The following is a 17,383-nucleotide window of genomic DNA, read 5'->3' as shown; positions in this document are numbered from 1 at the left end:
CTGCTTTCCAAGGACAGTCAGAACCACCAATAATACTTTGTAAATCAGATTTAGATCACTCATGACCCCACCATCACAAGACTGAAGCTCCCGTTATCAATTATCAATTTTCAAAGCTCAGGTGCTCATTACACTTAATTGCAAAGACAGCACAATCAAGCAACTAGAAAGAGATTAAAGCAGATGCTGGGAACTCAGATATATTAACAGAATCGTCCCATTATGTTGGCATTAAATAATAGTGCAAGGGTATTTCCAGATGTTGGCTCAGTCCAAGGATGGTGGGTGTTTAGGCATACCCCACAAGCCTGGGGTCAACTCTGCTGATCAATCATAATCCAATGGGGACACAGCAACTACTGCACGAACACTAGTAAGATTAGCTCCAACCCCCAATAACAACAACAAAAAACCCAGCTCTCTCTCTCTCTCTCACACACACACACACACACACACGGATGGTTTTGGTTGTGCTTTGAAGGTTAGGCCTTAAGATCTTTTCAACAATTCTGTCCTTCCCCAACCGCACCCCAAAACACACACACAGAGAGAGAGAGAGAGAGAGAGAGAGAGAGAGAGAGAGAGAGTCATAATGAGTGATTTGTGCACTTTTCTGCATTTATTTAAGTGCTGGATCTCCTTGAGTCCACAATCCTTTCATCTAAGGATGAACTGCAGGGTCAGATGAGTCTTCTGTTCAAATACACATCCCATAGCCCAGTTACTGCCAAGTCCTTGTGAGCGGGATAATGAAGTCATTATCAACAAAGAGGTTGCGTGTGTGTGATACTCATACAAGGTAAGTATTAAAACATTTGCAGAACGAAACCACTTCAGGACCACAGTTTTGCCAGTTGGCATTTCTTAGTGCAGAAAGTATTGATCTGATGTGTAGAGATCTTTCCTATTCTATTTTATTCAAAAGGGTTCTGGAAGCCTCTCTGTGTGAAAGAAACAAGCAGAAGGTTCGTGATGTTTGGGTTATTTCTTCAGGGAAGCTGAATACAGCTGGCTTAAACTGGTTCTCTTATCTTTTTCTGTTAAGCTCATGCTGACTATAATACAGTCGTACCTTGGATCCCGAACGCCTTGCAAGTAAAACGTTTCGGCTCCCAAACGCCCCAAACCCGGAAGTGACTGTGCTGGTTTGTGAACGTTCTTTGGAACCCGAATGTCCAACACAGCATCCAATTGGCTGCAGGAGCTTTCTGCAGCCAATTGGATGCCACACCTTGGTTTCTGAACATTTTGGAAGTCGAACAGACTTCCGGAACGGATTCCGTTCAGTTTCTGAGGTACCACTGTAATAGGCCAGAATGAGTCTGGGCTTCACTTTCTCTTTCTATCTTTTTTACCTCTGGTGTAGTGTTCTGTATACAGTGTTAAGGTTTAGACTTATTATAATTTAATGTAAATTTAAGTTAAGTCTGCTGCAACTGGATTTTTTATGGACAGTGCCAATCCTGAATACTGGATTTGTGACCATTATGCTCATTTGACTTCAGTAGCAGTAAAGCTCTGCTGGATGAAATATCAATTGACTCTGATCTATTTTTTAGGATTCCTGTGAAGTGTTTAAGTTTTCACTCTGCTAACTATACATTGGAATCTGCTCTGGATCAATACTGAGTAGAATTTCACTGACAAATTTTGTATGAAAAAGCCTTCCAAAAAAACTTGCTTAGGAATTAAAACTAACACGTCGCCAATAAGCCAGGCATAGGCAAACTGGGCCCTCCAGATGTTTTGGGACTACAATTCCCATTATCACTGACCACTGGGTCCTGTTAGCTAGGGATCATGGGAGTTGTAGTCCCAAAACATCTGGAGGGCCAAGTTTGCCTCTGCCTGCAATAAGCACTGGCTAGAAAGTAACCCAAACCTTTTGGATACAGAAGAAAAACAACCCTGGTACCAGAAATAACAAACAATTTTAATATTCTTTTTAATGACTTTTTAATGATGATACTGAATAATAGAATGAGTCAATAATCTGCCCTAGAAATTTCCCAAAGCAGCATGCAAATGGCTCCAAGACAAAGACGATCAAACATTTAGGATCCAAATACAGAATTGTTAGTGTAGGAAATACCTAAAAACAGATCAAAAGTTGAGCATTAACCCTGACCATTCTGCATAGGGTATTTCTCATTGCCATGCTATCTACCAATGCAGGATGGGAACAACAACAAAGTACCACTATGGTCATTCTCTCGATTTTTGAGTTGTCAGGAAAAACCAGTGGTGCTTATGCAGTTCACAAAGATGAGGATGGCCAAAGCTAACACAGGTGAGAAAGGGAGAAGCTTCAAAAGTTACTTACTCCACAGTACTGATCATCATTGAAAATCTGGGGTGGGAGCGGGTTGCCTTGTGCAGGCTGCTTGTCTTGAGGAATGTTTTTATACATCCATCGCCTTTGCTCCTCCGACATGGTGATATCCACCTCTTCAAAGTTGATCTTGTTGGCTTCCAGAAATCGTACAATGTCTTGCTGCCTCTTCTTTATCTGGGATTTGGGTGGGGAGCAGGGGGAACAAAACAAAATCAGGATGCAACTTAGTTGTTTGCTAAGACACTATGCAAACCAAGTTAGTGGGATAAAGTTACTTTGAAGACATGCAGTACAATTGATTTCTAGCAACAGGGCTTTTAAGTGTGATGGATTTCCTGCATTCCCCCCCCCCATCACAACCCCATGATGGTAGAACTGGGAGGCAAAAAATGTTCTTGTCGATGCAGGTCTCTTAAGTGCAAATATTGAACCCAAGAATGCAGCCTTTCATTCCCATGGCCAATTTTAAATTCTATTTTTCCCCACAGGATTTTATTCTCTGATTCAATGGGCAGGTTTAGACACAAGCAGAAAAGTCTCCCTGCTACATCCAAATTCAGAGAAGCTGACCTAAGCCATGTGACAACAAGGGAGGCACTGAACAGAACTAACCCATCAGCCTGGTGCCTTGAAGACACCGTCATCATGCCTTGAAAATACTTTGGACTACAGCGCCCATTAGCGCCAGCCAGTACGGCTTAGCTAACCTATCTGAACGATGAGTTGATCACCATATACTTCCACTTGATGTAGCTAGGGGTGAAGAGAGGCAGAGAAGATGGAGCCACACTCAGACTCAAGATATGAACGAATGGTATTTGGGATTTAGTTCAGTATAGTGTCAGCACTCGGGACTCTCTGTCTGCAACCTCATTACATAAGGCAGGCAGACGTGCTTGACGCAGCCATGGGTGTCTTATTAACTGGCTGCGCCTGCTTTCCAATTTTTTGTTTCTGTTGGTTCCCTCAGGGAATAAATCACTAGAGCATAGTAAACTGTTCACCTTATCCTGTCTAAATGCCAGATAACGCAACTAGCATCTTGCCTGGGCCTTAATATGCTTTGATAAAAGAGAAGAGTACAGCTTCCGTCACTGCCGAACTGAAGGAAGCAACACAAGGCATCTTTGCTATTTGAATATGGATTCATGATGCGTGATCTTCAGCCTCTGCCTCTCAGCTTAGACTACCTTGCAGGGTTGTGATGAGGGGAAAGACAGAAATCCCCAAGCCTGCCTCCTCTAAGCTGACTTGAGAGGATTACAATTGTTATGATAAAAAAAAAAGAGTATCTCCCTGAGAAAAGGCTAAGGAGTAAACACTAAACAAATCCAGAGTGGAATCGCTAAGATGATTGGATAGCACCTTGTACGCCTCCTTCCGGCAACTCCAGCAGCCAAGCTGGTGACAAACTTATTGCTCTGCCTTCCTTTGGACCACAGCAGAAAGGCTAAGAGGGGGGTCTTGTTATCTGGGCAACCCAGGACCTTGCACCCCATGCAACCTTGCATGCTGCTAAAGCAGCAATTTGACTTCACCCCCAGATGCACACTCCATTGTCTCTGAGACAGATGGATGCCAACAATATGTTTGATATATAAGAGCTTTTTTCATTGCTAAACTGATTGAAATTAGATTTTTTTTTCTTTTAAAAACAGGTTGAAGATGTCCAATTTTTGTATTTGCATTGAAGCCCCTCACTGGAAACTGAAGAATGTTTCCAAAGGGCTATGCCTGAATATCTTACTATTCTGTGAACCTATAGAATTTCTGGACGCAATAGGTTGCACAAACTTCACTCCAAAGCAATTTTATTCTGGATTACTCTTAAAGCGCAGGGTGGGTTAAGTGGCCTTGTCATCGCTTTCTAGCTTTCTAGGGTTACATGAAGCTACCAATTTGCCTCTGTTGACACCTCAACTGAAAAGGGCAGGTTCTCTTGTTTCCTTACAAATAATTAAACTTGAATTCAAGGGAAAGGGTTGATGTTATGGAGCAAAATTAGGCAACAGCCAATAAAAACCGTTTCTCCAGCAGGCCATTGACTCAGCTGAGACATATGCTGGGATCATCTGAGCAATACTCCATTAAGAAGCCCCGCTGGGGGCCTGAGAAAGGCGAAAATCAGTGATTCGGTGGCTATTTGCCATGGCAACCACATCATTATGTACATCACAGGAGAGCTGCTGGCTTCTCCAGGCAGATGTTCAATTAACTTCTAATGTGCCACACATTTGGGGCGTGGGGAGATGAGAGAATGTTATCATGCAATATGCTCTCCAGTTTTTAAACATAAAAAAAAAAACCAGCAGTGGGAGGTTAATTTTTGCAAAGATCGCTGTTTGATGCACTGCCCTCTAATCAAGCTGGCACAATCTGTCTAGTCCTTATAACACAGTGCAATCCTTTTGCCTCTTAAAAAAATATAGCATTGAGGCTCTCTTAATGCCTGTTATGCGCCTTTTACATCCTTCCTTAGACTCCTGGCTGTTGTAAGTGGGAAATGTTTTTAGTAATGGCAATTCATGAAGGACGTATCTGTATGCACATACATTGTTAATGACTGTTCAGAAGACCGAAAATGGAGATTTACAGATGGGTTATTCACAGCAAGTAATCCACAAAGCACAATCTGGTGAGTGTTTTTCACTCGTATCTCCAGTCTGGAAAATGGCAAAGATAGAAGCACAATATAGTGCGCTACAATAAACGGCAACATATACCAGTATTTGCTTACTCAGATGTAAATTGCATTTAGTTCCATGAGCATAACAATGCAGTCTAGGAGTTATTGTAATGTTATACATATACATTATATTGCTCACATCTAGAATCACTGGTATGAGTTTGTGTTTTGCTTGCAAGCTAACAGGCGCATCAGTCTTCCTCAAAAAATACAGCAGAAGTGTATTTTCCTCAATTTCAAAAAATGCAGGTTCACCAGATGACATCCAGAATGTTGACTATACTCAACATTAATTCCTTTAACCTAACATTCTGTTTTGTGAAAATTACATTTTTCTATGCTCAAACATGTAATCTTAGCAAAAAAAAAAAGGGTCTACAGACCATGGATTTGCTTGACTAGAAGGCAACTCTTATTAAATATAATTGTGTTAACAAGTGGGGGGGGAGATTATATTGTATTACATGTATGCAGTTAATTATATATAATTAAATGCATACACAATAATAATACACATACTCACATGTATAATTGTTAGCACAATTATATTTAATAAGTGTTAACCTGTAGTCCAGTATTTCATAAAATAGTGGGTTACCACACTACTTCATAAAATCATAGAACTGTAGAATTGTGGAGTTATTGAGACAGTGACACATAATAGCCACTTTTAATACCATTTTAACTATCAACTACAATCTTTGCCAGGGTTGTTTGCAAAACGTTCTAATTGCTGGAAGGGGAACAGTTCATTGACAGACTGTTGTGAAGAAGTACAACTTCTGCGAAGGAAACTTTGGCTAGGAAGCAAAACCTCACAGGAGATACACTACTGCATTTACAACAATGCCATGTGTTTTTCACTGTGCATCATGTTACACATATTATATACATCAATCTATTAGGAACAGATTGTCAATCTCAGCACCAGGAGGAGAGATGTAGTCAAGAAGAGATGACAGAGCCAGCAATGCTGACCAAGTAAAAGAGAGGATTTAGGATAGGAACGTAAGGGAGTTCAGGGTTGCTTCAAAAACTACAAGCATATGCTGTGTATACATCATCGTATTTTAATAAAGGTGGCTATGCAAGTCTACTCCACTACCTGTAGACACAGGGAGGTGAAAAAAGCTACATTTCCCTGCTGATGTGGGTAGTGTGTCTACACCCCATGAAAGGAGTGCATTTTGTTGTTTCAAATTTGATGGCGTATACTGTACTCTCAATCCAGGATGCATGGAAGACTGAGAGGGACCCTAGAGGAAGCGTAGCTGAAGTAAAGCAAAGACATAGGCCAGGGGGATGAAATATAGAGAACATACAGTAGGGAGATGAGGAAAATAATCTGCTGTTTACATGCAGTGGCAGGAAAGGGCCTCAGGACAAATGAGTCTAAAGAGACAAAATAATAATAATGATGATGATAATAATAATAATAATTTTATTTATACCCCACCCATCTGATGGATTAGTGGGAAAGATGGGCTAGGGAAAACTCTTGTGCATAACTGTGTTCTTGGCAGGATGGGAACAGAGAGGCACAGCAGCTCTGATGACTGGTCAACTTTGGCAGAAGGTATCAAGGAGGCATGAAAGCCAATGGGACCATGAGACACTAGACTGAATTTCCTGTGTCAAACTAGCAAGCCAAATACTTGCAGGTCAGCTGCAAGTGCCTAGTTAATCCACATTAACATTCATATACAAGTAATTAATATACAGAGCGCACTTTTTGTTCCAGTGCCTTTAAAGTGACCAAAAGAATAAAACTGAAGTGCATCATTCCAAACTTCTAATATAAGAAGGGGGGGGGGAGGTTTGCACTTGCTAATTGCTACACAGACACACACACATTTAAAATGTAAATGGGGAAAGCTCAGCTCGGTGAATGCATTTATGTCAATGGACAAAGCAAAATGCAGTAACCTCTGAAATATGTTATTTGTCAGCTGGTTCACAAGCAGAGCTTACACTCCCCCTTTCAACAGAGACAATTAGCTCATCAACTGGTAGGGAACACAGGACTAGCATTTCTGCACGTCGGAGCAAATTTATTCAGCAGCTTAGCCCGAAAGCGGAATCAGCAGATAGATAACAAGAGTAGGCTAAACAAATGTCAATACTGTATTAAGCAGTTTAGAAGTAGACACAAAAAATGTGCAGTCGCCAGACAGGTGTCAACAAGTTAAGATGGAAAACTTCCAGCCGTACATTCCCAAGACAGGTTGCTTTATTTCCTTCACACTTCCAAAGCAGTAATGAGCAAGGACTTATAACTCCAGCAAAACTAATTTTATTCGTTGAAAGAACAGGCACCTACAAATCTAGAACTTCAAATGTGTATTCAACCAGCATGGAAATGAAGGGATGCTTTATTTATTTGATTCCATTTAAGGGCTTGTCCACACTTCTGCTTGTCCTGTGTCTAGAAAGCATGGATCTGAAAGGTTTCCCCCCATAAAATACCTTAAAGCGATTTCATGGGGGGGGGACTTTGGCATTTGAAAATGATTCTATATTGGGGGGGGGTTCAAATCCAGTACAGCAGATGCAAACTAGGATAAAGATTTCTGTTTAAGAGGCTTGATGGAAAAGGAAGGTCTTCAACAGATGCCAAAAGAGCAATAGAGATGGGGCCTGTCTGATATATAACAGGAGGAAGTTCCAAAGGGTAGGAGCCACACTTAAGGCCCAATTCCTATAGAAGAGGAGTTTGGATTTGATATCCCGCTTTATCACTACCCGAAAGAGTCTCAAAGCGGCTAACATTCTCCTTTCCCTTCCTCCCCCACAACAAACACTCTGTGAGGTGAGTGGGGCTGAGAGACTTCAGAGAAGTGTGACTAGCCCAAGGTCACCCAGCAGCTGCATGTGGAGAAGCAGAGACGCAAACCCGGTTCCCCAGATTACGTGTCTACCGCTCTTAACCACTACACCACACTGGCTCTCTATACAGTGCAGAACCGAGATGCTTTCTGTAGGAGACCCTCTTCAACAGAATGCCAAGATCAGTATAGTACATCAGTATGAGGCCATCTTTTAGGCAGAAGATGCCTTTTCCAACTGCATTCATGTCTCACCATCAGAAGCCAGAGGATGCATTCCAATTGTCTGACATTGCTACTGCACTGAATGTTTTCTTTTTCAAACCCACAGAAAATGATCAAATTCAGATATTATTTTTCAACAATGAAAGGCAATAACAGGGGGGGGGGGGTACAGAGGCAGCACACTTGATCCCAAAAAGCTTGTGTGGTGAAGTGGGTTGTACCTCTCCAAGCCAGATAGATGCTTGGCACTGCTATTTCTGACAGTGCAAACTGCCAAGAAGGAGATTCAGTTACCCTCCTTTCCCTCATCTTCCAAATAAGTTCTGCCAGAAATGAAATCACTCGCCACAAGATTAGTGAGGCACACTTGGAAATAAGAGAAACCTATCTTCTGTGGTAGCGGGGTTGGGAGAAGAAGTGGAAGAGATGTTCTCAGAGGGGATACATTTCATGTGCAGAAACAGCTTTTCATTGTTGTTGGCTTTGAGGAAAGGTCTGCATTTGATGCAATAAAAGATGAACCACTGCTGGACAAAATCAAGTCCAACATTTCATCAGCGTTATCAATGCCCATCCCATCTTAAAAGTTTGTTGCTCCATTGATTTTCTAATACAAAAAGCCACAGGCACAGATTAGCTACAATATATAATATTATTATTATTAATAATAATAATAATAATAGAAATTTAAGCTGCAATCCTAAACACACATTTATTTGAGAGTGCAAGCCTCAGTGAATACAAGGTCCATTGGGTCCTATTTCCAAGTAACAAGTTACAGAGATGTAGCTACGTTGGTATTTTGTAAGGGGAAGGATGCCTTGAAGCAAACACAGGGAATTTGCTGCAATCATTCAGATGTTGTGGGTCTCCAAATCCCATCTGCCCCAACCAACATGTTCAGGGTTGGTGGGAACTGTTCTTCAACAGCATCTGGAGGCTCCTGGGTTCCTTATCCCACCTCAAAGGCTGACACATTGGTTATGGCATATAAGTGTCCATGCCTGGAGTGTATTTCATCAGATGCATAAAGGCTTATACTAAAATAAATTGAGATGCTACAATACAATTTTTTGTTGGTTTTCCTAACAAGTAAACATGCATCAGATTGCTAATTTTCAGTACTCTCTCTCACACACACAACACTTCCTTGTGTACAAATTCCTGCAAAGGCATCCCCTGCGTTTCAAAAGAATGGACAGAGCCACACAAACAAGCAGCAGAGGCACGTAACAGTAGCAATCAAGTGCCAAAGCAAGTCTGGGCTTGGTTGGGGTTTCAAAACACATAAGGAGCCAATTTGAATACAGCAGGCACCCTACTGCAAAAGTTTAACCCCCAACACATAAGGCAGAGGGTTCAAGGAAGTGTAAGGAGAGCATCCAGGAGACAGTGAGTTCACCCTTGCTCTTCCCCTTAGAATATAATTGAGGTTGGGAGGGATTAAATAAGGCTTGAGCCTCAGCAATGACATAGCCGGAGTGACTGGCAAATGGTGACTGTAGGGCATCATGGCAGCTTTCACTTAGGCCTCACCATCCAATCTAGCCACACATGCTCATTCACATTATAATTACTGGTGCCTCTTGGGATCACCTTGCTATGCGCCTAAACCCCTCCACTTCTCCTGGTCCAACAGCTGGAGATACAACCGTAACAGGAGTAGGTGGAAGGAAGAGGGGAGAGTGCCAGAAGGGCAATGACTTTCTGGGGTTGCTCCCCTCACCATCCTGTACAAGGACCATCAACAAGCACAGGATCTTCAGAAAGCAAGGGAAGAACTCTCTGTCCCTGGATGCTAATACTTGAGGTACATTACAATGGGAAGGGTGGTAGGACCCTATCTGCTGACCATCACAGGAACAGAGACACAGCTGGAATTGTTACAGCCTTTATTAAACACCATCAGTGGTGGTGAATTGGGCAGCAGTGGCAATGGCTGGAGTGGAAGGCCTGGCCCTTGAGCAAAGCCTGTGAGGAGGAACCAAGTATTTGCATATGGCAAAGGAAGTGGTAGATGGCTGCAGCAGTTATCCACTAAAACAGTGGTTTCCTCTCTTCCCTTGTTTACCCATGTGGGGTACTCTCTCCTGGGAACTCACTTTGTTGGAACAGAGTGGAGGCTGATCCTCTCGTGGCAGAGTACCTATCAGGGTTCTAGTAGGGGAAGCATTAGAAAAGCCCCCTTGTTAGGTAATGTGCTCCTTTCTCCATAGTTCCCCTCCCCAAAAACCAGGACATTCCTTTGTGAGCTCTAGGTATGTGTGACTTGGAGCCAGAGATATATGGCCCCGGGATGCACTGCACCTTCTTATCTGATGTGTTATCTCCCTATGCAGGGTTCATATACAATTGGTGGTGTGATGCAACTGGGTGTTGAACAACACCTTATCTTATGCTATGTCATGCCACTATGGCAAGATTTTGTTTTGTTTCTCCCGCTCCCACTGAAGCCAATGGGAAGAAATTCCTGGTGTAAAAAGCTGGCAGCCAGTGGGGGTAAAGTCGTGATCCTCCCCCATGATTCCACCCTGTTTTTGCCAGCCCTGTCAGCACCTCTCCACCAGCAGAATTGCACTGCTAATATATCATGGGAGTTCCACCTTCACATCTCAAGTTCTGCTGGAAAAACAAGGTTAGCACTTCTTGTACTCCAGGGTGCCCTAAGCAACCCATCTCTTACAGTACCCTAGCTTTTACGCCATACGTAACAGGGAGGCCTCCAGTCTGCAGGCCTAAATAGGCCCATGAGGCCAGTTCAGCCAAGCCATGCCTACCTGCCCACACCTGTCTTGTTATGATGCCCGATGTGGGGCAGGTAAGGCCAGGGTTTGGCTGACAGTGTGTTTGTAGGCACCTGTAAAGCCATTTTCTAAGTGCAGGGGGAGAGAATATTTTGAGGAGTTTTCCTTAAGAGCCCTACAGCAAAAAAAAAAGGTCACTTGACATAATTGTGACATCAAGTGGTTGACAGGTGGGCAGCTCTACCCATCTGTCAAACTTGGCCTGCGGGAGGTAGAGGAGATAACAATCTGGTCCACTGGGCTATAAAAGATTCCCTACCTCTGTCATACACAGAAAGCATCTGCACCCTTAAAAAAAAATGTGACAAAACCGAAAGATGTTGGTGTTGCATTACTACAATATAAGCCAGCTGCTAATAACTGACAGTAATAGTAGGAGGAAGGCTTCTATTATGAGTGTTCAATGACTGTACATTGTACAAGTGCCGAAAAGAATCTATGTTTACACAGCAGGCTCCTGACGTGGATAAATAATTATTATTGGCCATTAGTACTTAGCCACTGAGCACTGCATATGCATCATGCTAAGCTGTATTAGGAGGTTCCACTTTCATTGTGCCAATGAAATGAACACAGATATTATACAGCTAAAAGTCTTCCAGCAGAAATGCAGTGTGTATATGTTTGTACAGAATGCAAAGTTCAGTACCAGCATTACTGAAGCACAATTCATTGCCATCACAGAGAAGCTCTCCAATAAGTCTGCTCAAGAACATATATGGATCAATAACTACAATCAGATTACCTTTTCAGATACCAGAATTAGCAGAATTACAGAAATCTGAATTACCAGTCCTAATAGATAAATGGATTACAAGATGAAATGGATACGCAGTTGTCTCTGGTTATATGAAAAAGCAATTACACCAAGGCAAAGATATAGGACATTTGAACCACTAACACAAAGCCAGAAGAAATATTGATTTGATTTTAGTACTACTACATGACTGTGACAATTTATTTAATTTTTCAATGTGACATAGTTTGCTTGGCCCTAGGACCTTTAAATTATCAAACTAATACCAAACTGGTGCTGTTGCAAGAATGCAGACTAAGATATACAAGCTAAGTTTACTTATTTATTAAATTTGTTAGTTGCTTTCTCTTGCTCAGAGCAACCAAAAACAACTTACAATCAAATAAACAAGCAAACAATAAACCCCACATAGATACATTAAAACTAAAAGGAAAGAGAAACGCATTAAAAAATCTTACCCCACCCACTTCTAAAAAGCTATATGTAGTTAAATGCCAAAGGCCAGGCTATAGAGAAAAACTTTTGCCTGGCACCTAAATGAAGGCACCAGACAAACTTCCCTGGGGAGAGCATTCCACAAATGAAGAGCTACTGCAGAAAAGACCCGTTCTCATATTGCCATCCTCTGGACCTTCTGTGAAGAAGGCACATGAAGGAAGGCTTCAGATGATGGTCTCAGGGCCCGGGTCAGTTCATATGGGGAGAGGTGGTCCTTAAGGTATTGCAGTCCATAGCCTAAGTCCAACAATGAGTCCTGCAGCACCTTAGACACTAGAGCTTCAACCCAAACCTCTTTTGCACTGGGCTGGGGTGCATCACTTGAGCGGCATAGATGCACACCAAATGGGCCAGCAGAAATACTGCCGGCAAGATCCTCACTGTTTGTAGTCTGTGGAAAGCTTCAAAATGGGGCATTTCAGGGAGTGGTTGTACTATCCTGGAATCTGCTGGATCCCTGAAGCCCAACTGCTGTGCCAGCTCCAGGATAGCACGGCCATTTACCTACCCTGCCTTCCACCTCTGCTAGCATGAGTGATGGGGCTGTGGATGAAGCGGTGGCTCCATCATGCCCTGTGGCTGCCCAGCTAACCAGGGACTGGATTTTCCTGCCTGGAGTTAGTATTGCAGCCTTGCATTCTCTTACCTGATGTTAAATCTCACTGAATTCATTAGGACTTACTACTAAGTAAACATGGTTAGAATTATACAGTTAGTCTTTAAGGTGCCACAAGACACTTGAATTGTGTGTGTGTGTGTGTGTGTGTGTGTGCGCGCGCGCTAACACAGAAACCTGAAAGCATTTCTTGAGCATTTAGGACTATTTCAAGATGGTGTGCAGAATAGGTTCCCACAGGTCATGGGCTAGGGAACTATGAACAAGGGCTGAAAGCTTGGATCAGTAGTTCATTCAGCTTAAGCAGTTCATAAGCATATTTACTGAGAAAGTCTTAGTGGCAAATGACACTGGTAGAGCATGAGACTCTTAATCTCAGGGTCATGGGAGCCCCTTGGAGAGCAAAAAATCCCTGCATTGCAGGGGGTTGGACTAGATGACCCTCGTAGTGCCTTCCAAACTCTACAATTCTATGAAGTACACATGTATAGGATTTGGAGTGGGGCAATTATGGCAGGGAACAACTTTAAAATTGAGACATCTGTAAGTTACAAGTGACACTGTTCTATTACAAGAGGCTGTCTTCGTTCTTGAGTGTTACCATAACATGGATGAGGGGTGGGAATAGTAAACTTGGCCTTTCCTTGCAGCTAAAAGCTGCACCTCTTGCCTATTACACTGCAAGTCATGCTACACTTCCTTCAGTATTTCAAACTCAAAAGACACTTCCATTGAAGTTCCAGCAAAAACAAGTATACCTCAATGTAAACTGATTAACCAGTTAAAAGGCAGGTTTTTAAGTGACCTAAAAATCTTCATATTAATTAAAGCCATCTACTACTGGTTAAGCAGCACATTTGTTCATCATGTGTCAATATTATTCATTAAATCTAACAGCGGGAGATAAGTTGTTAGGATCGCAGTGACTCAGACATTAATATTTACCATACGTCTTTGACTTACACTAGTCTATATTTTATGGTACCGGGAAAGAAAACAAGTTTTTGTTCAACAGTTCAGCATGTGTCAGTATAAATTATATTTCAGCACACACGTTTTGGTTCAGTTACGTAAATATTTTTGCCTCTTCTGTCTCTTAATGTCTCCTATTACAATGCCTTAATGAAATTTGCCTTACTGCACATGATGATTATATGTTTACCCAGTAGTGCATTGTGGCATCAAGTTTCAATTTACGCCCAAATACATGTGAATAGAACCACAGTCTAGATGTGCAGCAATCTGAGCAGATCCAACAGCCCCCCAAGCCATGCGAGTTTATGTGCATCTCCCCTCCCCATCCCAAGTAGAGCATTCATCATCCTGTGCTGATTTTGAGGTGCTTTAATCCTTCCCCCTTTTTACTTAAAACCAACTGTCTCCCTGACCTTTTCACAAACAGAAGTCCAAAATCAGAAACCCAGATCGCCATATTACAACTACTACTACCACATGGGGCCCCTCCAGGGCTGGAGACCAAAGGGGACGAAAATGCTTCAGACCACAGGAGCGAACTCCTAAGGGCTGAGGTCCCTTTGCCAACTCCCCAAAAAATAAAATATCTGAGCCCCCCCCCAAGAAGTTGATGGGCATTGCCACTCATATAGTATAGGTCATGTGATCGATTACGTGGGACGGGGCTTACCTGCCCTCCCCCAAAATATTTTATTCAAGTTTGCACCCCTGGTGCTGATTTTGAGGTGCTTGATTGGTTGGAAGGAGGAAGGATTCGTCTCCCTGGCCTTATTTTTGTAGGAAGGAAAGAAGCCCCGTTTATCAGAAACCCAGGCACCACATCAGGAGGTCCTGCAGGGCTGGGTGCCAAAGGGGCCGCTAGAGCTCGGGGTGAGCCAAAGCAAGCGCCTTCTTCTCGGACAGCCAGAGGTGAAACAGAGAGCTGTCCCTCCGCAGGGAGCGACGCAGAAGCGTCCATGGGGCAACCCGAAATGCTCTCCATTCAATGGAACTGCTCCACCTCTGGGGTGATGAGACGGTTTTCTCGGGGATTCCCCTCCCTCCTTCCGTTCACCTGCAGGACGGCGGTTCTGGTGCGTCTGGTTCGGCGCTGAGGGGACGCAGCGTCCCCCTTGGGACCAGCCGCCAGTCGCCCGCGGGGCTTTCCCCAAGGAAGTCGCCTCAGGAGCACTGCGCAAGGCGGCTCCCGCCTGCCTTCATTCCGCCCTTTCCCCTTCTCCCCCACTCACCGTCACGGAGCCCGAGAGGGAAGCGACGAACACTCGGAGCACCATCTTCTCTCCCTGCCTACATTCGCCTCTTGCCCGGGCGAAGGCGCACCGCCAGCCGACCCCTCTCTCTTGCCCCGGCGGCTTAGCGAGGGAAAGGTGAGGCGGGCGCAATTGCCCAGCCCGGGCTTCAGCCGCAGCCGCGCGCGCGCCCACACACAGCCCTGCTGAAGCGCACCCCGAGCGCGCCCAGATAAGCAGGTTGTGGCTTCTGCCAGCAGCGGGATTCGGGAGATAAAAGCGAGCGAGCGAGCGGCAGGGAGGGGTTAAGGTGTGCGCGGGGATCTCTGGGAAATGGAGTCCTGTGACTGCCTGGAAACGCCCTTTCCCCACTCCACCCCAGTCGTGAAATGTTATGAGGTAGCTGTGTTGAGTCATTGCGTCATGGCTTCATTACTCAAAAGATTAGCAATTGGTAAAACCAAGACAAGCAAAGGTGAGGATTGGAGAGAGGTCTAACCCTACTGCATGTAAGAATCCTCACATTGTTACCTTTTGCCTCGTTTTTAATTGACTCTTTTGACAGACCAGTTCCCGATCCTTTAAAAGGTAAAGGGACCCCTGACCATTAGGTCCAGTTGTGGCCGACTCTGGGGTTGTGGCACTCATCTCGCTTTATTGGCCAAGGAAGCCGGCGTACAGCTTCCGGGTCATGTGGCCAGCATGACTAAGCCACTTCTGGCAAACTAGAGCAGCGCACGGAAACGCCATTTACCTTCCCGCCGGAGCGGTACCTATTTATCTACTTGCACTTTGACGTGCTTTTGAACTGCTAGGTTGGCAGGAGCAGGGACCGAGCAACAGGAGCTCACTCTGTCGTGGGGATTTGAACCACCAACCTTCTGATCGGCAAGTCCTAGGCTCTGTGGTTTAACCCACAGCGCTACCCGCGTCCTTTACACAGATGCAATTTATATATGTCTTCCAAACACCGTATTGTTACCTGCCACCGCAATCTCCAAGCTGTGCGAGATTCAGGGGTCAAGGCACTTTTCCAGGGCTTGTGCTGCCTTTGGAGATGAGGCACAGCAGAGCCTGCAGTGTCTTTATGGTATGTGGTTTATTTACCCATATATGCAACCTGAGCCTACGATGGAGGGGCTTCCAGTGTTACACTCCAAGAAGGTAACATTTCTCCTATTTCTGCGGCCTCTAATTCAAACTACCAACCCACATTGTGCTCTGACACCCCTCTGCAGCCTGCTGCTTTTTAACAGACTGCAACTTTTCTTCTCTACCTCACATCTGGTAAACTGCAATCCTCAACACAACTTTTGATAACACACAGCTAGAAGTCCACCTCTCTGCTGTACAGAGTCTCTGCTAATGGGTAATGGTACATAATCCCTACCTTTGTTTGCTTAACGACTTAGCCATTACCTGCGTTTGCATATCCCATATCCAAAATATTGCAGTCGGCAGCAGTGTCTGGGCAGAAATCGGCAAAATGTCTGGTTAAATCTGTACAGCCGTATTGTCGTGTTTGCTGATTTTCCATTGGCCACTGCATCCCTCCCTCTGCTCTGTCCCCTTTTTGCCCCCCCCCCCAAAGCTCACTGTTTGAAATATGGCAACCCTATATATGTCTTCCAAGCAACAAATATAAGATTGTTCATTAAATATATGTATTTTCCCCACAAATGCAAAATATGTGGGGAAAATACCTATATGGATCACCCATGTGGGGTAACTAATACAATAATTGGCTGGATTCCTAGAATCAAAGCACAGAGCTAAACACACACTCCTGCAAGAGAGAGCTCCCAGCAGAGTTTTAAAATCATAGAATCATGCAGCAGAATGAAGTGTGATGAATATAGGTTGTTAGACCTTTTAATATTATGTTTGGTCTGTTAGCAGAGCTTCTCCATTTCTACCCCTCTTAGTACTGAACAGTACTAACAGTTCTTACCTTTGTAAGTTTTAAAATGTTATACTTACAAAGTTCCAAAGGTCAGGGTTCATGCATTTATCCAGGCAGCAGCAAGTCAACAGAGGCAGAAATCCTGAGATACAAAATACAATGCAATAGCTCTAAGCACATGCTCTAAGCCTGTAGCGAGCAAACTCAGGCTCATCCTACCTCAGTGAGGTCACATGGTGAAAGAGAACAAGCAAAGAAGGAAAGTTAACTTCCTTCTAGGTGAGGGGCATGACCAAGTTGAGTCTAGGAATACAATTCTGTGGTCTTAACCCCTTCATACTTTAACTAGTCCTACACTCGCTAGCTATGTTTGAGTGCAATTTCCCACAAAATTAACCTCTGGCTTTGCCAATAAAAAGCCTGCCTGGTTTCTCTTTACTTCTGCTGCCTGTCTAACCAGGAACAGCTGTGTTTTTGTTTTTAAGGAGTAGAACGGATCTAGGTTACAAGCCAGATTTTATGTTTTCAAA

General features: G+C 43.7%; 1 protein-coding gene across 3 annotated transcripts in view; it reads right to left on the bottom strand.

The window, feature by feature from the left end:
- Positions 1-16,979, bottom strand: part of SH3BGRL2 (SH3 domain binding glutamate rich protein like 2) — a 30,878-nt gene extending 13,899 nt beyond the window's left edge. Inside the window, exons 1-2 of one of the 3 annotated variants that reach the window (XM_053381344.1) lie at positions 16,931-16,979; positions 2,324-2,509 (exon numbers count right to left, since the gene is read on the bottom strand). In XM_053381344.1, coding sequence (XP_053237319.1) covers positions 2,324-2,509; positions 16,931-16,954 — 210 coding nt within the window. In that variant the 5' untranslated portion in view covers positions 16,955-16,979. Of the gene's footprint in view, positions 1-2,323; positions 2,510-14,950; positions 15,239-16,930 lie in introns of those variants that run through there. The other 2 variants (XM_053381342.1, XM_053381343.1) reach the window with 2 other exon arrangements.
- Between the last annotated feature and the right edge of the window lie 404 nt (positions 16,980-17,383).

The sequence above is a fragment of the Podarcis raffonei genome, chromosome 3 (genome assembly GCF_027172205.1).
Source record: "Podarcis raffonei isolate rPodRaf1 chromosome 3, rPodRaf1.pri, whole genome shotgun sequence".
Classification (NCBI taxonomy): Eukaryota; Metazoa; Chordata; class Lepidosauria; order Squamata; family Lacertidae; genus Podarcis; species Podarcis raffonei.
The sequence above is the reverse complement of the archived record's forward strand: the minus strand, read 5'-3'. Positions and strand labels throughout refer to the sequence as shown.